The sequence below is a fragment of the Microcebus murinus genome, chromosome 2 (genome assembly GCF_040939455.1).
Source record: "Microcebus murinus isolate Inina chromosome 2, M.murinus_Inina_mat1.0, whole genome shotgun sequence".
Lineage (NCBI taxonomy): Eukaryota > Metazoa > Chordata > Mammalia > Primates > Cheirogaleidae > Microcebus > Microcebus murinus.
In genome coordinates this window covers 123,706,285-123,728,979 of record NC_134105.1, presented here as the reverse complement: position 1 = coordinate 123,728,979, position 22,695 = coordinate 123,706,285, and the positions used below count along the sequence as shown (strand labels likewise).

At 33.7% G+C, this 22,695-nt stretch overlaps 1 protein-coding gene across 8 annotated transcripts in view; it reads right to left on the bottom strand.

The window, feature by feature from the left end:
* The window catches only part of RASAL2 (RAS protein activator like 2), a 372,653-nt gene that overhangs the window by 228,173 nt on the left and 121,785 nt on the right, over positions 1 to 22,695 (bottom strand). For 3 of the 8 annotated variants that reach the window (XM_012778731.3, XM_012778749.3, XM_076000401.1), the window contains exon 1: positions 7,209 to 11,350. The exons of 4 other annotated variants lie outside the window; for them this stretch is intronic. In XM_012778731.3, the coding sequence (XP_012634185.1) occupies positions 7,209 to 7,806 (598 nt within the window). In that variant the 5' untranslated portion in view covers positions 7,807 to 11,350. Of the gene's footprint in view, positions 1 to 7,208; positions 11,351 to 22,695 lie in introns of those variants that run through there. One more of the 8 variants, XM_076000402.1, reaches the window with a different exon arrangement.

Here is a 22,695-nt window from a genome sequence, read left to right as displayed (position 1 = left end):
TACTTTGTAAAGGTGATTAAGTATCATCATCAAATACACAAATTAGGAGAAAAAGCAATTTTAAGGATTTCTTAACAAGAATTTCACATGAGAATGACAGGAAAAATACCTGTGGTTTACTGACTCAAGCTTAGTCACTAAGAACCTGTGTACTCATATGAATAAGATTTCATAATCATAGATTCAGTCATTGCTCGTCTTACTCTTTGCTTCCTCACAAAGACAAATTGGCCTTGAGCATGAGAAATTGATTAGAAACTCCCTCCGGTAGACAAAAATATGATAATCATCCTGGAAATGTAGACAAATTACTCTGTTCATTTTAATCAAGCTACCACTGGGAAACTCTAGATCACATTGAGCTGTATTTATATTTTCAGCACAGGTGTGGGAAATTACTAATTACTAAAAGTATTTGATTAAAACTAAAATCTTACCTATATCTATACACAAATATTTACTGAATGAAAACATAGGTATAAAACAAGAATAAAATAGCTAGATTATTGCATTTTAGAAAACAAATGAAAAATTAAATGTGATTTAAGATCTCAAAACACCAAATCATTATTTTAGAAGTAGAATATACCATTTGCAAAATGTAAGGGAAGAGAAATAAAAACATAAGTTTTACATAAAAACTTGTTCATGAATGTTCACAACAGCATAATTCATAATAACACAAAAGTAGAAATAACTCAAATACCCATCAAATAATGAATGTATAAGGAATATATGGTATAACCATACAGTATAATATCATTTGGTGAGAAAAAGAAATGAAGTACTGACAGATGTTACAACACAGATGAACCATGAAAGCATTATGCTGAGTGAAAGAGACTAGACACAAAAGGCCACATATTGTGTAATTCCATTCATATGACATCTATTGGCAAATCTACAGAGACAGTACATTAGGGGGTGTCTATGTTTGGTAAATAGGATCTTTGGGGAAAAAATAGGGAGTGACTGCCACTAGGCACAGGGTTTCTTTTTAATGTAATGAAAATGTTCTAAAATTGTGGTGTGGTTACTCAACTTTATGAATATACAAAAAAACTAAAACTGTACAAAAGGACAAATACGATTCCACTTATACGAGGTACCTAGGAGTCAAATTCATACAGGCAGAAAGTAGATGGTGTTTACCAGGGCCTGAGGTGAATGAGAATGGCAAGTTAGTGTTTAATGGGTACAGAGTTTTGGTTTGGGAAGATGAAATAGCCTGGAAGTGGATAATGGTGATGGTTGCGCAACAATGCGAATGTTCTTATAGCCCCTGGACACTACTTAAAAATGGTTAAAATGGTAAATTTTTTGGTATGTGTATGTTGCCACAATAAAAAATAATTGAACTGTATAAATAGGTGAATTGGATGGTATGTGAACTATATCTCAATAACCCTGTTAAAAATAAATAAGGTGTGTGGTTGGTGTGTGTGTGTGTGTGTGTGTGTGTGTGTGTGTGTATGTAACAATATTAAACTTGCCACCATAATGGGTAAACTGCAAGTCTAAAATTGTGAAGGTTAAGTGGCTCTGCTAACAGACTCTCTAGCCTGGAATAAAATGGCAGATATACCAAGGCCAGGATGCTAGTCTTAACATTCTCATTGCCCTCCCAGTACATCTGCAGCCTGAGGAATTTAATCCACCACTGTGGCTTCAATATCCCTGTATTGATGACTCCTGAATATAAATCGTTACATGGGAACTGACCTCAGTTCCTGAACTCCTGCCCATTGGACAGATGTTCCCAAATTCCTGAAAACCTCTCAAACATCACGTGCTCAAAGAGGGCCACAAAATGGAGGAGCTTAGAAAGAGCGCCCTGGGACACACCACTTACTAGCCACGAGCCGTGTGGTCTTGGGGAAGTGCTGAAGTGACCGGAACATTCTGAGACTCTACTTCCTTACTTTTAAAATGAGAATAACAATACCTCGCTCACACAATTATTCAGATGATTAAACCAAATAAATGCATATAAAGTATGCAGAGGTTGAAACATCAGGCATACAGAAATTTCTAAACACATGTTCACTCTCTTCTCCTCTGAATTTCCTTCTTTAGTCTCAAACTTAAAGGTGTCGCCATTTTCCCAATCTATAATAAACCTTAGTATTATCACTGATTCTTACTTTGTTTCCTGTATTAGTCTTCAAATTTTATAAATCTGCCTCAGAAACATTTTTTATTTGAGTCTCTACCTTCATTTATCACTGAAAGTGCTTTAATATAGGCTTTGATCATATCTCAAACTTTGGCATAATTTAATTTTATCGTGCCATTATCAGTCCATCATCCTTATTAAAATAAAATTATCTTCCTAAAAAATAAAGTATATCTCCTACTTTAAAACCTCTATTACCTTTAAAACCCAAAAACCTTAGCTTGGTACTCAACATAAAACTCTTCAAACACTGACTCTTCACTTTCCCTTCCCAACTACATCTGGCCACACACACCACCCTCTACATTTTTTACCTGTGAAGAGAGAAGTTCTATCATAGGTTAGGGGTAGTTTAGCACTCAAGACTAGTAGTCATTGTCTGGAAAAACTACTATATATTATAGTTGATGTCACAATTAGCTACCATGACTTCATTGTCCTGGGTCAGATCCTTTGTACCTAATATCTGAACAAAGAGAATGTCTTCTGGTTATTGTAGGGTTTGGTAATCAATGATTCTCCAACTCAAATTTCAGGAAAATGAGTATGAAAAAAATATTGGCAGGTAGGAAAAGGTAGGATAATCTTTTCTGGAAAATGAACTAGGGTATTTTAGGTAAATTAATAAATTGGCCAGGAAACTTTATTCCTTGGGTAACTAGGTCTCTCCTATAAATTTACTTCTTGATTTGCTGACTCAGTGAATTCAAGTTATATTACTTTGTCTTAGATAAGAAAATCAAACCAGTCAGTTGTCTGTTAAAGAAAATCTTTGCATATAAAGCACATGGGTTTTTTTAAATTTTATTTGCCAAATTTCTCAGAAAGTATATAACCACATGGAAAGAGTAAACTTTGATCATTTAACTCTAAGACTAAAAGGACAAGAAACTAGACAATAGCATGGGTAAATATTTGAACTCATTTATACAACTCCAAAGATCTTTTCTTTTCCCTCACACCATACTATGGGGAAAACATAAAATAAATAAAAACAAATTTGGTATGTCCAAATTTGGCAAAGTCCTAGGGGAAAAAACTATACTCATAAATTGGTATAGGAATTACAAATATGTTATTTTTTTTAGCAGAAACTTTATAATATATAATGAGATATAAGATGCTTCACATTCCAAGGAAATAATTCATAGTATAGCCCAAATAAGGCAAAAACAAAATAGATTTTCCTAAGTGGAAATTGTAATGGAGAAAAAATGAACTGAAATGTCTAAAAGAGTATTTCAGCATTTCAATATAAAAGTATCTCAGAAACTCAATAAATAGTTGTTTGCTTTATGTGTAAGGTTTTTTCCAATAAGATGTTTCATGTAAAAGTAATTTAAAATTGAATGAGAATATTAAAAGCAAATTCTCTAGAAGGAAAAATAAAATTTTCCAATCCCTAATTTGGGGGGGGAGTCTTTAAAAACATAACACTGGGGAGAGATGTCTTTCTTATTATTATGACATTATAAAGAAAAAATATGAATTGTAACCAGAAAGGAGAACTACATAGGATATATTTAGTTGCCTTTCATATATATATATATATATATATATATTTCATATATATATATATATTTCATTTATTTTAAGCTTTCATTTCTACCTACTGATAGAGGTGCAAAAATAATTTAAGAATGAGAATGCTTCCCAATAATTTCCTACTTTCTAAGTGCTATTATACACATTAGATATACAGAGTTTATAGCTCATTAAATTTCATAGTTTCTTCTAAATTTCACATAGCTTGTAAGTGGCAACTATGTAGGCTATATGGTATTTTACTGATTTGATATGCTATAATATGTTTACTTATTACTATGTTATTCTGTGTTTCAATTGTTTCCACTATTGAAAATGTACTGACTCTGTACTTAGACATGTACCCAATGCAACTGGGTTACTTTTAGCTGTAAGAAGTAGAAGTTTTATTTTTTATATCATTTGACCCACATGTTGTATCAGATGAAGAAATATATATTGTACAAACAGAAGGTTGAATATATAAAAACAGTGAAGACATTGAGCTTCTCCCTCTTATATTAGATAGGGACCCTGAATATATTTCATTGCTTTTTAATCATGAGTAATTGTGTTTGGCAATCATATAAGAAATCACTACTTGCTTATGCTCAGAACATATAAATGCTCAGACCAAGTGTGGATTCACAAGATTTCAGGTGGAAGCATTATAATTTATTTACCTTTGGTAATTAAAGTCAACTCAACACTCAGGTATCTTCTTTCTCCTTCCTACTTTTTTTTAAAAAACTATATTCATGTAAATTCATTTTCTTAATAGAAATAATAGTTAATATATGTATTAATATATGAACAACTACTGAGTCCCAAACACTATTTTAAGCATTTTACATACATACATCATTTTTTAATGCCACTCACACCTTACAGTACATATTGAAGAAGAAAACTAGCAAACACTAGTGGGTTTTTAATTCAGAAATATATTGATTTTCTTAACAGAATCTTAAAGACATATGTGTTCCAATAATTCCATTATCTTGCCACAATACTATAATTAAGCAACTGTGATAAGAATATCTCTATTCATAAAATGCATGATAGTTTACACAGATTTTATTTATTTTATTATGATTATTATTATTTTTTTTTGAGAAAGAGTCTCACTCTGTTGCCCAGGCTAGAGTGAGTGCAGTGGCGTCAGCCTAGCTCACAGCAACCTCTAACTCCCGGGCTCAAGCGATCCTTCTGCCTCAGCCTCCTGAGTAGCTGGGACTACAGGCATGCGCCACCATGCCCGGCTAATTTTTTCTATGTACTTTTAGTTGGCCAATTAATTTCTTTCTATTTTTAGTAGAGACGGGGTCTCACTCTTGCTCAGCTGGTTTTGAACTCCTGACCTTGCGCGATCCACCCACCTCGGCCTCCCAGAGTGCTAGGATTACAGGCGTGAGCCACCTCACCCAGCCTCCATAGTACATAGCATTTTAAAGGGTCATTCATCACCTCGTAAGGAAGGAATTTCTATTACACATAATGTAAAGGGAAATAACTTCACAAATGGTAACTGGCAGAGATGCAAGCAGAATTCCAATCTCCTGGGCCAGTGGTAGTCTCCTCCTTGTGGGGAGTGAGGAATGAAGAAGGGCTCACAACTGCAGAAGGTTAGGAAACCACTAACATAAACCCCAGGCCAGGAAGAAGCAACTGCCAAAAGAGAAAAGGAGACCTCTGCGCAGGCATTTTCTCCAGACTTTGTATTAAACAGTACATTTCAGTCTTAAGAGCTTGACCCCCTACACACACACAAACACACACTGGTGAAGCCCTTAGAAGATGAGAATAATTGTTAATAAATATGTTAATCTAACTGGTAGGAACACTATGTACTGTTGTTTAATTATTAGAATTTACATTCCTTATAATGGCATCTTAAATTCTGTGCATGTTTCCACATACATATTATATGATTAGAAAGGATAAGATAGTAGAAAATAACAAATACAGAATATTTTATATCTCCTTAAATGTGTAAAAAGCTGAGACACACTCTCACAGCACCTCACACATAACAGGCAGTCATTAATACCTTGGTACATTTGCTGAAAACTGAAAGTGAGCTATAGAATTCCAAAAATGATTACAAATACAAATATTTTTAAAAGCATAGCTTCTTTTATCAAATGTACACATGTTAACAATTGAGAGGCATTGGTTTTAAGAATTTAAACTCTTAATTTCCTTTCAGACTCAGTTACTTTGATCACCTTATTATCTGGCAAGGAAACAGACATACTAGCATCCAAGAAAATGCAACAACCTAGTCTTTCAAAAATTTTAATGGAACATTAACAGAAGCACATAAAGAAAGAAGATTTTTCTCTTGATTACCTATTTACCAAGGGTAAGAAGGAAATATATACATTTAATAGCTATCATTAAAATTCACTGAGCAAAACAGGAACATCTAGGGAAGACAGGGTTTAGAAGAAATTCTGAACTTTTGATACACATGAATTTGGAAAATTACTCCAGCTTTCACTGAAATGTCACTCTTTGGCACTCATCAACTTCATTTTATAAGGAATAAAGCTATATTACAATAATGAGATTCTTCAACAATTCCCACAATTTTAGAAAGAGTTTAAATCTCTGCTGGTGTGTTCCATCTCTTAACAATGATAGGCTGAAATTTACTTAATGCTAAGAGCTTGTCAAAAAATGATAAAGTGGATATGTAATATATAATATTACCAAGTGTTAAGGTTTTAAAAAAACACAGGCCCTAAATCATACCTGAAATAGTTCATAAGATAAGGTCGACTATTTCTAAGGTAATCAGATAAAAAAATTAAGAATGTGGTTTTTTGGCTTTAACAATGATATAATCAATACAAAATATATTTTTTAATTTAAACATGTCTTAAGTGAGATTTAAAAAAATGTGATGCTCCTGTTATCTGAAATGAATCAAACACAAATTTCTATTTTGTCATCTAAACAAGTATTCAAGATTTGTAACCTTGGCTTCCATATTCAAATTGTATATTTTATGATACATGCATATCAAATCCCAAGTTATTAAAAGCTATCAATATGATTCTATATACTTCTCCTAATAACATCTGTTATTTTTAAAATAAGTTTTATGAAGAGATAATAGTAGAAATTATGCTTTTAATATTCAAGTGTCACGAAAAATTATTTGATTACTTCTTCCTCTAAATTGCACTTAACCTGCAAAAACAGATCAATGGAGATAAATGGGGGTTAAAAATTTTTTTTACACAAGCCCAAAATAGAGTTCAAGAATTAACATCATAAAAATTCCTTAAATTAATTAGATCCATTCATTTTTCACTGTTATTTACTATCATTCATAGAGAGTTTCTGAAGCAATGGTTATTGCTTTTTAAAAATCATATGAATTAAGTTTTTTATAATGAGCAAATAAAATGCTTTTGCTGATTATATAACACAAATAATTAAAATTTCAGTAGTAATTAAATCTAAGGCACCCTTTTTCCCCTTATTCATCACAATATACCTTCTCTTACTGGCTCATTGGTTGATTCTCCTTTTAGACTCAGCATCCTGGAGAAGCCATTGGAAAGAGTAGAGAAAATGCCACGGGTAAAATATCCCTGCTGCTCAGACTCCACTGACCCCACTGAAGTCGGCCACGGTCTAACAAATCTGATACTGCAGCGGGGTTCAGGTTCTGAAATAGATCTGGTGAATGGAGCCCGAAGCAACTGGGTGTTGACCAGGTTCGGCATCTCTGTTGATGTTCCAAGGACCTCATTAGCAGAGGAAGAAGCATTATTACCAACCATCTTTGGCAGGACCTTTTGTTGTGGTTCAACCAGGTCTCCTTTATTACTTTGCAATATCTCCCTTTTACATTCTTTCCACCTAAAGCTGGGATGTGTCTGCCACCGATAAGCACCCAGTGTCTTTCCTAGATTAGAAACAGCATATTCATTTTTCTTCCTCTTGTTTTTCACTGTACCACAGCATGGATAATTCTTTAAAGTGGGTCCCATCTCTGAATTTGCATAAACAGGTTCTGACAAAGATCTTCGATAGCTTGGAGGACAAGATGATGTTTGTTTCTTAAAGATGCTCATCTTCCACGACTCCATTTTTTAACAACTTCTTTAAACTATTTCTCTACTCTGCAGTCTTTGCAGCTGAACCACACTTGTCTGTGTAGTCCAAAACATTCTACTGCTTAAGCAGCTTTCTTTGTGTGGCTTTGAACCACAGAGCAGATGTTGCTGCTTAAGAGCTGGTGTCATGTTATTACTCCATTTTCCCAGATCTCCGAAATTTCAGTAGCACCTAAAAACCTCTTGCCTGAAACAAATTATCTCTAGAGTAGAGAGAAAGTCAAGGTTTCCAAAAGATCATCTCACTTCCTGCAATAGGTTACATTTCTATACTAGGCTTTCAGGAAATGACTTTTTTAAAAAATAAGAAGTGAAATAAAAGCAACAAAACCCTACAAACACCTTTATGGACGAACAGTAGTTAAATGTTCATCATGCAAATGACAGTGTGTTAAAAACAGATTGTGAAAGTACTCAAGCTGACATTCACACTTTCCTGAAGAAGAAAAAAGAAACTTGCCTAAAAGCTTCCTCTTGGAGTAACAAATCTTGAGAAGAGTTTTTAAAGTCTTCATTTCAGAAATTTAATTTCAAGCCAATCAATGCTATTTATACTACAACATATCTCAAAGTTAGTATTACTTTTCAACCAATAAGTATAGTTATGTACTATTTATTTTATTCAAGGTGGCACTGTCAGAGGAGGGGAAAAAAGCCAAAAGAAAGCCAAATCTTAAAATCCTTTTTAATGTACATATATACTATGGAGAATTTTAAAAGTATAATAGGCAGAAAAAAGAACACAGGCAGAGCCTATTTGCTATAAATATAAACTACAGCAAAGGAAAAGAAAATCTTAAGGCAAGATCTGTGGCAGCTAGAACATAGGAACATACATACCTAAATAATTTCTAGAAGAGGAAAGTTTGTCATGTAAATCTAATTGGGATAAGCTGGCTGAAAAAATATTTCCTATCTATTTAACCAAAAAAATTCCTTTATTCTTTGTGCTCCTTACAACTTTTAAAACAGAGCTGACAACTTAAAATTTTGTTAAAGCAAGTACCTTATATTGAACCAAGATGATGAGTGCCAAGGTTTTGGCTAGTTTTTTTTCGACTGTCTGCTCATAAACCCCTGAAAATAGGGGTTTCAAATGGAAACCCTGACAGACTTAAGACTACTAATAAAAGAGATATAACAAGGCAATCAAAATTACTTTGCAAGTTGCTTAAAAAATGATTTCATCTGGCAAACTAAAAAACTATCCACTTACTTGTAGAATGTGTACAACAAAAAAGAGTTTTCATATTAAGTTTTTCTCTTATTATGGTAAAAAGACTAAAGAAATTAAATATATCTATTCCTTTAAACATATTAAATGTTCTAGTTATTTCCATTATCATAAAGCAATAATCTCATTTTCATTTGTTTATATAGTCTCTAAGTTTACACATTTGTATATTAAAGAAATGAAGTATTTGGCTTTCTCAAAAACATATTAGAGAATCTTACAACTGTAGGTTTTTTCCTTTTTTAAAAAAACCTATAAATGTGAATGTGCACAAAGAAATAAACAATAAACATTAAGTTCTAATCTCTATTTACAGCATATCACATAATTCACAAAAACTAACATCCGAGGGAAAATAGATATAAATGTGTATAAATGAATCTAAAACTATAAAGCTTGTAAAACAAAGAGAATTTTCTCATGAGAGAATATTTTTGTGACCTGAAGATAGGCAAGGATTTCTGAGGACACATAAAGCAAAAACCATGATAAGAATACAATAAATATGCCTCCCTAAATGTAACAACTTCTGTTCAATAGATCATTAAGAAATTCAATAGGCAACTACGAAATGGCAAAAAAAATTATTCAGAATACAAAGATCTCAAACAATTTGTACTAGAATATACAAAGATCCCTACAACTTATTAGTAAAAAGAAAAACAAACCAATTTTTTAAAAGTAGGCAAAAGAGTTGAATAAACACTTCACACAGAAAAATATATTAAGGGCCAATAAGCATATGAAAAAGTACTTAAATTCATTAGTAACTAAGGAAATGTAAATTAAAGTCATAATGAAATTTCACTCATATCCATAAGAATGGCTAACATTTAAAGGAATTTATAAAATCAGATGTCAGTGTGGATGTGGAGCAACCAGAACTTTCATACTTTGTAATGGGAGCATAAAATGGTACAATTACTCTGGAATATGTTCGGCGATTTTGGGTTTTTTTTTTTTTTTAGTTAAACATACCCTAAGACCCAACAATTAAACTTTTAGGTATTACTCAAGAAATTAAAATACATATACTTATACCTGAATGTTCATGGCAGCTGTATTTATAATAGCCATTAATTGAAAGCCCAAATTTACATCACAATAGAATGGATAAATTATGGTATTTTCAAACAATGGAATACTATCCAGCCATAAAAAGAATGAACTATTAATTCACAAAACAATGTGGATTAATCTTGCAAACAGTATGCCTACAAAAGAATCTGAACACAAAAGAGTATGTAATGTATGTTTCCATTTATATGGAGTACAAAAGTAGATAAAACTAATCTATAATGGAAAAAAAATTAGAAAAGCAGTTCTCAGTGATGGAGGCCACTTTTAACTAGAAAGGGGAACCACGAGCCTTTCTGGGATGATGGAAATTTTCAAGTCTTAATGATGTGGATTATGAGGGTTCATGTACTTGTCAAAATTCACCCAATTGTTCCTTTAAGATTTAAGCATGTTCCCATAATTAAAATTTAGCTTAAAAAATTATAAGCAACACTGACTCCAGTAGTTAGTAGGTTTGCTTATCCAGTGTTATAGATTAGCAAGCTCCAAACCACTTTTTGTATATTCTAGGCTTGAGGAAAGGAGTAATACATTAAACAGAATGAATAAATGAATAAACAAATGACTGAATACCTATATTGGAACAAACTCCTATTACTCGCCCCCTGATGTGATGAACTGTGAAGAATACTGTATCGCTCATGTGTTATTCCTACAAAAACACATAACCTGTATCTAATCATGAGCAACAAAAGACAACCCCAAATTAAAAAACATTTACAAGATAACTGTCCTCCTTGCTTCAAAAATGTCAAGATCAAGAAAAACAAGGAAAGACTACAGAACTGTTTCAGTATAAAGGAGACTAAAGATAGACAAAAGTAAATGCATGCTTTTGGACTGGATGGGGGGATAGCTATAAAAGACATTATTGGAACAAATGACAAAATTTGAATATGGATTGTGGATTAGATGATAGAATCATATCAATGTTAAAAACCCTTATTTTAATAATTTGACTGTGGTTATGTAAGAGAATGTTCACGTTCTTAAGACAGGTAGACAGAAGTAGTTAGGCCAGGTGCAGTGGCTCACACCTATAATCTCAGCACTTTGGAAGGATCGCTTGAGGCCAGAAGTTCAAGTGGGCTGAGGTAACATAATGAGACCCTGTCTCTACAAAAAATTTAAAAATCAGCCAGGCATGGCATAGCACACCTGTAGTCCTAGCTATGCAGGAGGCTGAGACAGAAGGATTGCTTGAGCTCAGGAATTCAAGGTTACAGTGAGCTGTGACTGCCACTGTATTCCAGCCTGGGTGACAGAACAAGACCCTGTCAAAAGAAAAGAAAGAGGGAAAGAGAGAGAGAGAGAGGGAGAGAGAGAGAGGGAAAGAAGAGGGGAGGAGAGGGGAGGAGAAGGGAGGGGAAGGGAGGGGAGGGAGGGAAAGAAGAGACAGAAAGAAATATTAGGGATAGAGGGTCACAATGTTTCCAACATACTCTCAAATGATTCAGAAAAAAAATACATATAAAGGTAGATAAACTATGATAAGGCAAATGGGGAAAATGTACATAATTTTTGAATCTATGTAAAGGGTATATGGGAGTTTCTTGCATTCTTGCAAATTGTCTATAAGTTTGAAATTACATAAAAATAGAATTCCTTTGAATATATATTATTATTACTAATACTGTAATTAGTATTCCTTTTTGGGATTCCTAAAGCTAATTCCTACTGTAATTAGTATTCTTTACTAATACTGTATTAGCATTCCTTTTTGGGAATATCTTTTGAGTATTATAAGAAAATATATGGTTTCACAAATTTTATAGAGGAGAGAAGTTAATCAAGATCATCCTATTAAAATACCTCAGCAGACAATTAAAATGTCTATAATTTTGATAGAAGTTGCACAGTAGGAATAGAATTTGAGTCCTGAAATCAACAGTGTAAAATTTAGAGACTCAATGTTAAGTGAGAAAATATTCTTACACACCAAATAGGTATGGTTAAGAAGAATTATGATCATTTCTAAACCATCAGCTCATTTCTTTTGAAAAACTACCACAATTCTTTTAACCATAAGCTTCCCTATTTGAGAAATATGGAACAGGAAAATATTAAATAACAGAAAAGGAATCGAGTACAATCAGAAAGCAGAAAGAACCACAGTTTGAAGAAGTGACAGATGATACAAGGAACAAAGAAATAAAGGAGAAGGTTCAGCTTTCTCACAGCTGGCTAAAGTTTAATTTGACTTTAAATTATCTTCTATCATCACCAAAGCCTAACATCATTTAGGTTAGTTCTCCAAGCTTTATCTTTAATCAGAATTTGTTTTTGGTTTTTGTTTGTTTGTTTGTTTTGAGACACAGTCTCACTCTCTTGCCTGGGCTAGAGTGCCGTAGCATCAGCCTAGCTCACAGCAACTTCAAACTCCTGGGCTCAAGCAATCCTCTTGCCTCAGCCTCCCAAGTAGCTGGGACTACAGGCATGTGCCATCATGCCCAGCTAATTTTTTTTCTATATATTTTTAGCTGTCCAGCTAATTTCTTTTTATTTTTAGTAGAGACTGGGTCTCGCTCTTGCTCAGGCTGGTATCGAACTCCTGAGCTCAAACAGTCTGCCTGCCTCGGCTTCCCAGAGTGCTAGGATTACAGGCATGAGCCACCACACCTGGCCTTTAATCTGAATTTAAAATAATATCTTAGCATTCTTAATTTTCTAAATTTTTTCAAATATATATAATGAATGTATGAATTGAAAAAAATTCATAGGATTTATAATTTCTTAAAATTAGAAATAATGACACTAGTACCATTGGATTACTACATTCATTCAGAAACCTACTATAAAAGTTGGCTACTGACTGAAGTGTCAGAAAAAGACTAGTTCTGCCACCTCCAGTAGCAACTAATTACTTTTACATTTTCTTAATAATAATTTGTAATATTTAAAGTACAGCTTTAAGAACCATCTGGTTGCTAAGTAAAAATAACATTTGAATTCTCTGAATAAACATGTAAGAACTTAAATTAACAGAGAGTCATATTTTAAACTGTTACTGAGCACCTACCACATATCAGGCACTATACTAGCACTAGAGCAGTGGTCCCCAATCTTTTTGGCACCAGGGACTGGTTTCATGTAAGACAATTTTTCCACAGACTGTGCTGGAGGGTGAGGGTGCAGTGGTTTCAGCTTGATCCAAGCACGTTACATTTATCGTTCAGTCAAACCTCTCTGGTAATGATAATCTGTATTTGCAGCTGCTCCCCAGCACTAGCATCACCACCTCAGCTCCACCTTAGATCATCAGGCATTTGATTCTCATAAGACGCGTGCAACCTAGAAAACTTGCATGCACAGTTTACAGTAGGGTTCATCCTCCTTTGAGAATCTAATGACTCCACTGATATGACAGGAAGTGGAGCTTATGCAGTGATAGGAGTGATAGGGAGAGGCAGTAAAAACAGATGAAGCTTTGCTCACTGGCCGCTCACCTCCTGCTGTGCGGCCGGGTTCCTAACAGGGCATGGAGCAGTACCCATCTGTAGCCCCAGGGTTTGGGGACCACAGGACTAGAGGAACAAAAAAGAACAGGACAATTTCAGTCATCAGGAAAAGCTTACATTAGGAAGGGAAAAATGTAGGGTGTTAGGGAAGTGAGTAGCAAGGGGATTTTTATGAAATCTAGAGCATAAAGGATGGAATTGATTTCTTTTAAGAATCTTTTGATCCACAGACAATTCTGCCATAATGTAACATGCATTCCTAAAAATCGCTGCACTAAGCAAAATTGCACAGTAAAACCACAACACTTACGGGAAAGATGGAGATAGGGGAATAACATTCAGAAACTTTGACAATGACACATTTAAAAAAAGATAAAAAGCTAATAAAAACTGTAACACTGTTTCACACATGCGCACTTCTTTTATCACCTGGTGTTTAAAAACCAGGTGACAATCCACAGGAGATCCTACCACTGTAAGGCACAATAAAAGAGGGGGCAAGTGGCTCTTATCCTTAGTAAATTCTGCTCTTTAGTTCACATGTTTTATGTTTTTAGTTTCTTCCTCTTCTCTAAATCAGAACAAGAAACAAAAACCCAAACTCATAATACTGGCACAAAGACACAGGCCCCGAAAACAAAGCAACTACTCTGCTTCTAGACCAGCGCTTCTCACATTGTAATATGTGGATGAATCACCAGGAGATCTTATTAGGATGTAGATTTCAATTTAGTATAGGTAGGGTAGGCCCTGAGAATCTATTAAATACATTTCTAGGCTCCTAGCCCCGGTGATACCTATGCTACTGGTCCATGGAACAAATTATGAATAACAATCTGTAGACAGATTTTAAACAGAAAGGACTAAAGAAGTTCTCAAGACTCCTGTATGATTCAGTCAGGTTCATCAAATAGAACACCATATCAGGCTTTCGAGACAAAGTAAGAATATGTGCCTGAAATGTTCTGTGAGACTGTATATATCACATGGAGATCTAGGCAGTGTTCATGGTAGTGTCCTAAGAAACAAAGATACAGTAATGCTAATTCAATCTCTTCCATCAAGACAGCAAAGATTACTTATAACATATATATGAAGCACAATTAAAAATCCAACAATCTCTGTACTTACATTCTTACCAATGTGCATATAAATATAAATATATATATAGAGAGAAAGAGAGATAGAGAAAGAGAGAGAATCTATAAATAGCAGAACTTTTGTGATGGATATCCCAATTACCCCGATTTGCTTATTCCACATTGTACACCTGTATCAAAACATCACATACTCTCTCTCTCTCTCTATATATATATATACACACACACATAACTATTATATACTCATAATAACAAAAAATAAAAGATTTTTAAGGAAATTATATTACTTTTTTTTTTAGGTCAGGATCTCACTTTGTTGCCTGGGCTAGAGTGCAGTGGCATCATCATAGCTCACTGCAACCTCACACTCCTGGGGCTCAAGCAATCCTTCTGCCTCAGCCTCCCAAGTAGCTGGGACTATAGGCGTGTGCCAGCAAGCCTACTAATTTTTAAAAATTTTTTGTAGAGACAGGTTCTTGCTATGTTGCCTTGGCTGGTCTCCAACTCCTGGCCTCCAGCGAGCATGCCATGTCAGCTTCCCAAAGTGCTGGGATACAGGCATGAGCCATCATGCCAGGGCTGCAGCACTTTTTTAATGGAAGGAAAGGAGGCAGATGTTAATGACCATTAATAGAAAAGTGACTAAATAAATCATAGTACATATATATACACACACAAAGAAACACACATACATTTGCATATGCTACAAAGAAACACAAACTGTTAAGAGTGATCTATGGGGTGTGTAGCAAAGAAATCACCTTAGACCTTTAGTTTTAACTTTTAAGCATGAGTATATACTACATTCATAATAATAAGAAAAAAACTAAGATAAATGTATATGGATAGAGGTCCAAGAGATAAAATAAAATAGAAAAGCAAGACATATCATAAAAAGTAGAGCATGATCTTACTTCTGTTAAAGATAATCATTAATTTGTCAGTGTGTACCTAGTAGAATAATATGCATTAAGAGAAAATCTTTTGTTATTTTCTTTAGGATAGAATTATGAGATATCACTTTTTATTATTAACTTCTGTAATACATGAAACTTTATAATCAGCATGTTTCTATTCCTTTGAAAATGAAAAATTTAATAAAAATACATATTTAAAATCTATCCACAGCAAAAATTTAAAGCCTTAATATTAACCTACAGAATCAGAATTACAGAACAGATAACTGGACAAGTCATCACCAATCAACTAAACCAAGTATCTCATAAACAATCCAAAAAAAGACAGAAAGAAGGGATTCATCCATAATTACTTAGTTAACAGCAAAAAGACAAAAACACAGGTATATCCTAATTTCTACTCAGGACTCTATGACCTGCTTAAATTAGTGTTTTCCAAACTAGGGTCCATAGAACACAGCTGAGAAATTCAGCCTTAAAGAGCACAGCTGTGATATTAAGTCTTAGATACTCTACTAGTGTTATTTAGTTTGAATACTAAAATTATTTTTTTAAGTTTAAAATAGGATATCAGTTTCTCATTGAAATGTTTTTATAGAATTATTTCAACTAAGGGAAGTAAGTAGAGATGAAAAGGTAAAACTTGAGCTTTCTCAGTTTACAAATAGTCTGCCACCACTTCCTATCTTATGACACACCTTTTCTATACAAAAATTTTCTTCTACATACCACACATACTCTTTTGTATCAGAACACATGACATACGCTACAATTAATGAAAGAGTTCTGGAATTCTGTTACTAGAACAAGAGAGTACATACTTCTAAGATCAACTCATAAAAAAAGCTTTAAAAATAGAATTCATTTCTATTAACCTGAAGAAGATATCTTTCAAAATTACAAAGTGCTTGTTTACACAAAGCTAAGTAATTAATAACAAAACATCCCCTTCCCATCTCCTATCACTGGAACACATCTGCTTCCCGATGAAACGCTTCCTGTGGCAAAAACTACCTCCCTTCTAAGTATTAGAAATGAAAGGCACAGCTGACACATACACAACTGCTTCTCATTTACGAGACAAAGATATGTCAAGAAGGGCAGAATAAAGATTTTCTTTAAAGATAAGTGTTGGAATCAATGATTTTTTTAAATAAGAAAACTTTTTAAATAAAAACAAAAGCAAAAAACTCCAGATGACTCCTAATACTGTAATTAACATCTTTCTTTAAGAATCAAAAAACAAAAGAAAAAACTTTACAATGTCCCCCTAACCTCTGATCACACCTCCTCTGTCTCCTTTGATATTTATTCTTCTCTACCTAGTCCCCAAATGTTGGAGATTTTCAAAGCTGGGTCCTTGGCACCCAGTGTCCACATTCTCACCATGCATATCATCATTCACAATTAACACATCTACTTACATCTCCAATTCAGGCCTTGTCTCCTTTGAGCAACATACTTATATATTCAATCTACCATTTTCTGACTAACTCGAATTCAAAATGTATAAAACCTAACCTATAACCTTTGGAAATCTTGTCTTATTCCAGTGCTCCTTATTCTAATAAATGGCAACATGTCCATTCAGCTGTACAAGCCCCAAATCTTAGTTGACTGCCTCTCTCACAAGTCTCACAGATTTCCTCGTCTAAGTATTATTTAATCTATCTACTTCTCACCATCTCCCCTAAATCAATCTACCATCATCTCTCACCTAGATTACAACACCCTCCTAATTTCATCTATCTATATCTACTATGGCCACCTGCAAACCATTTTTTCTACTATGGACAGAATAATCTTTTCAAAATACAAATTTATAGTATCTTGTTTAAAACCTTTTGATGGCTTCACACTACTCCTAAAAATCAAGACAAAAATTCCTTAACATAGCCTGGTCCTACTCTATACCTTCAGGCTCTGTCTTTACACTTGAATCCTTTCAATCCTTCATACTTGTTACTCTCCTTCCCACCACAGGGCTCTTGCTCATATACTCCCTGTACTTAGAAGATACAAGATCTTACCACCCTTGTAATAACCATGCTCTCCATCACAACTGTAGTTGTAACTGTACATTTCCTTGTGAGATTACTAATCAGTGCCTGTTTTAACCAATAGGCTATTCTCCATGCCTGTTTTCTTTTTCCATAGTGTCAGCCCCAACACTTAGCAAATGGTAAGCACACAATAAATATTTGTTGAATTAATTAATAAAAGGTGAGAAGGACCTAAAATAAAAGTACTAAACTTCAAACTATTATACAACTGAGAAAGTCACTAAGGACCTGAGTTTAACATTATCTCTGATATGACAAAGATCACATCGAAATACAGATCATAAAGGTGGTCGGGGAATAATCAAATATACTACAGGAAGTTGTTTCCCCTACACCACGTAGTTTTTTGTTTCTTAAAGGATATGAATAGAATATTTAAAAAAGGAAAAAAGAAAAGAAGAATGTGAAACAGGAGGACAAGAAGATGACAAAAGCTACTGCTTTGTTAGAGCATTTCCCCCCAGGAATGTCAATTTAGTATATGCACAAACTATTTGTTCATTTCAGATTTTTTAAAAATTATTTTTAACATTAGCATCAAGATTTAGAACAAATTTTAAAGAAGCATAAAAAGTATATCTACATGTTCTCAACAAGTTTTATATGTTCTTTAATGAATATACACTTGGAAAATAAATTCTATTCTGAAAACCTGAAATAAATATCAATATTGGACATCTGATAAATAATCAAGAAACTGTTGCTTTTTAAAAAAATTTCAATAGATTTAGGGGTATAAGTGGTTTTGGTTACATGGGTAAATTGTATAGTGGTGAAGTCTAGGCTTTTAGTGTACCTGTCAGTCAAATAGTGTACTTGTACCCAATAAGGAATTTTTCTCCCTTCACCCCCCTCTTCCACTCTCCTCACTTCTAAATCTCTAGGGTCTACTTTACCATTCCGTATACCCCTGCTTACTTGTAACTTAGCTCCCACTTCTCAGTGACAACGTGCACTATTTGGTTTTCCATTCCTATGTTACTTTGCTTAGAATAAGAGCCTCCAGTTCCATCCAAGTTGCAGCAAACGACATTATTTTCATTCTTTATTATGGCTGAGTAGCATTCCATGGTATACATAAATACACATGCACACACATATATCACACATCATATTTTCATATCCACTCATCAGTTGATGAGCACTTAGGTTGATTTCACATCTTTGCATTTGTGAACTGTGCTGCAATAAACATATGAGTACATGTGTCTTTTTGATATAATGACTTACTATCCTTGAGGGAGATACACAGTAGTGGGATTGCTAGGTCAAATGGTAGATCTACTTTTAGTTCTTAAAGAAATCTCCATACTGTTTTCCATAGAGGTTATACTAATTTACATCCCCACCAATAGTGTAATAAGCATTCCATTTTCACTGCATCCACACCAACATCTAATGTTTTTTGACTTTTTAATAATGGCCATTCTGACAGGGGTACGGTGGTATCTCACTGTGGTTTTGATTTGCATTTCCCTGATTAGTGATTTTGAACATTTTTTCATATTTTTTGGCCATTTGTATAATTTCTTTTGAAAAATGTCTGTTCATGGTATTTGCCTACTTTTTAATGGGGTTGTTTTTTTTCTTGCTGATTTGAGTTCCTTGTAAATTCCAGATAGTAGTCCTTCGTCAGATGCATAGTTTGTTAATATTTTTTCCCATTCTGTAAGTTGTCTATTTACTCTGTTGATTATTTCTTTTGCTATGCAGAAGTCAAACAACTGTTTCCAAGGCAGATAAAGCTAAGCACTAAAAACTGAGGGTTCAGGGGCAGTAATTAGGAATATTTTATTATAAAGTACTTGTACTACCTGTGAAATGATATAGTGTTATTTGAAAGTGGACTTGAATTAGTTGTAAATGTATCTTGCAAACTCAAAGGCAAAAATTTAAAAAGTAAAAAAAAAGCATAATCAATATGCTAAGAAATAAGAAAAAAATAGAATAAATGCTCCATTAAAACCAGAAAACATAGAAAAATAGTGAATCACAAATATAGGGAAAAAGAACAAGGGCTATGAATAGAAAACAGGAACAAATATAGTATTAATAGATATACAACTATATGAATAATCATTTTACACATCAATTATCTAAATGTCCCAAGTAAAACACAGAGATTGTCAGAGTGAATAAAAAACAAGATCTATATGTAGTCTACAAGATACCCATTTAAATATTAAGACACATATAGCTTAAAATTAAATGGATAGAGAAACATATGCCTTGCTAACACAAATCAAAAGAAAGCTAGAATTGCTATATTAATTTCAGACAAAGCAGACTTTAGAGAAAGAAAAATTATCAGAGATAGAGAAAGGCATTACATAAAGAAAAAGGAGTTCATTTTCCAAGAGGAATAACAATTCTTACTGTGTATGTATCTCACAATAAATCATCAGAACAGAGTGTCAAGAGATGTAAGGCAAAAACTGATAAGAGTTGCAAAGAGAAATAGATGAATTCACTAATATAGTTGGAGACTTTAACACCCCTCTATCACAAAATGGACAGATCAAGTGAGAAATACAGTTGACCTAAAGGGCACCATCAACTGGATGTAACTGAAATCTTAGACTACTTCTTTCAACAAAGGCAGAACATACATTCTTCTCAAGCCCCCATGGAATATTCACCAAGTCAGATCACATTCTGGGTCATAAAACATACCATAACAAATTTTAAAGAATAGAAATCATACAATGTCTGCTCTCAGACCACACTAGAATTAAACTAGGAATCAGTAACATAAAGGTACCTGTAAAATTCTCAAACACACTTCTACGTAATACATGGATCCAAAAACAAATCTCAAGAAAAATTTTAAAATATTTTGAACTAACTAACAATGAAAATACACCTTACCAAAATTTGTGTGGTGCAGTGGAAAGCTATGCTGAGAGGAAAATTTATACTATTAAATGCATATCTTAAAAAAGAAAGCACAGAGAGAAATAAAACTCAGTAGAAATTAGGCGGGGGTGGGGGGAGGAGGGATGAAAACCTACCTAACAGGTACAATAAACAATATCTGGGTGATAGACACATTTATAACCCTGACTCAGCATACAAAAGCAATCCACGTAATCAAAAGCATTCATATCCCCATAATATTCTGAAATTTAAAAAATATATTGTATAAAAAAACAAAGGCCAGAATCAAAAATTCACACTTCTACTTCAAAATGCTAGAGAAAGAAAAGCAAGTTAAACCCAAAATAAGCAGAAGAAATAAAAATCAGAGCAAAAATCAATGACATAAATTTTAAAATGAGCAAAAAACCTAAACCGACTCCTCACCAAAGAAAATATACAAATAACAAACATACAAAAAGATGTCCCACATCATATATTAGTAGGGAATCACAAGTTAAAACAAAAGCATACCACTACATATCTATTTCTTACAAAAGTAAACATAAACTTAATGTACAACAATGGCACTCCTTGGTGTTTATCCAAATGAGCTGAAAATTTAGGTCCACACAAAAACCTGCACATGGATGTTTATAGCAACTGTATTTGTAATTGCCAAAACTTGGAAGCATCCAAGATATCTTTCAGTCAATGAATGGATAAACTTTGTACATCAAAACAACAGAATATTACTCAATGTTAAAAAGAAATGAGCTATTAAGCCATGAAAAGACATGGAAGAAACTTAAAAGCACATTACTAAGTGAGAGAAGCCAATATGAATAGGGTATGTATATACTGTATGATTCCAACTACAGGCATACATCATTTCATTGAGAGTTTTTTACAAACTGAAGGTGTGTGGCAATCCTGCATCAAACAAGTCTAATGGCACCATTTTTCCAATAGCACATGTTCATTTTGTGTCTCTGTGCCACATTTTGGTAATTCTCACAATATTTCAAACGTTTTAATTATTACTATATCTGTTATGGTGATCTGTGATCAGTGTTACTATTATAATTGTTTTAGGGCATCACAAACACATATGACCCCAAATTTAATAAATGTTTTGTGTTCTGACTGCTGTTCCCCCATCTTTCTCCCTCCCCTTGGGTCTCTCTATTCACAACAATATCAAAATTAGGCCAATAATCTTACAATGACCTCTAAAGCAAAGGAAGAGTTATATGTCTTTTACTTTAAATCAAAAGCTAGAAATAATTAAATTTAGTGAGGAAGGCATGTCAAAAGCTGAGCTAGGCCAAAGATAGACCTCTTGCACCAGTTAGCCAAGTTGTAAATGCAAAGAAAAAGTTCTTGAAGGAAATTATAAGTGCTACTCCAATAAACACACAAACGATAAGAAAGCAAAACAGCCTTGCTGCTGATGTGGAGAAAGTTAGTGATCTGGCAGAAAATCAAAATAGCTACAATATTCCATTAAGCCAAAGCCTAACACAGAGCAAGCCCTAACTTTCTTTAATTCTGTGAAGGCTGGGAGAGGTGAGGAAGTTGCAGAAGAAAAGTTTGAAGCTAGAAGAGGTTGGTTCTTATGGTTTAAAGAAAAAAACATCTCCATAACATAAAAGTGTAAGAAGGAACAAGTGTTGATATAGAAGTGTAACCAGTTATCTGGAAGATGCAGCTAAGATAGTTGATGAAGATGGACACACTGAATAGCAGATTTTCAATGTACATATAACAGTCTTCAATGGGAAAAAGATGCCATCTAGGACGTTCATAGCTAGAGAGAAGTCAATACCTGGCTTCAAAGCTTCAAAGAATAGGCCGATTCTCTTGTTGGGGGCTAAGGCAGCTGGTGACTTTAAGTTGAAGCCAATGCTCATTTACCATTTTGAAAATCCTATGGCCCTTAAGAATTATGCTAAATCTACTGTCCCTGTGCTGTATCAATGGAACAACAAAGCCTGGATGACAGCACATCTGTTTACACCATGGATTACTAAATATTTTAAGCCCACTGTTGAGACCTACTGCTCAGAAAAAGACTCCTTTCAAAATATTACTGCTCATTGACAATGCACCTGGTCACCCAAAAGCTCTGATGTAGAGATATACAAAAAGTTG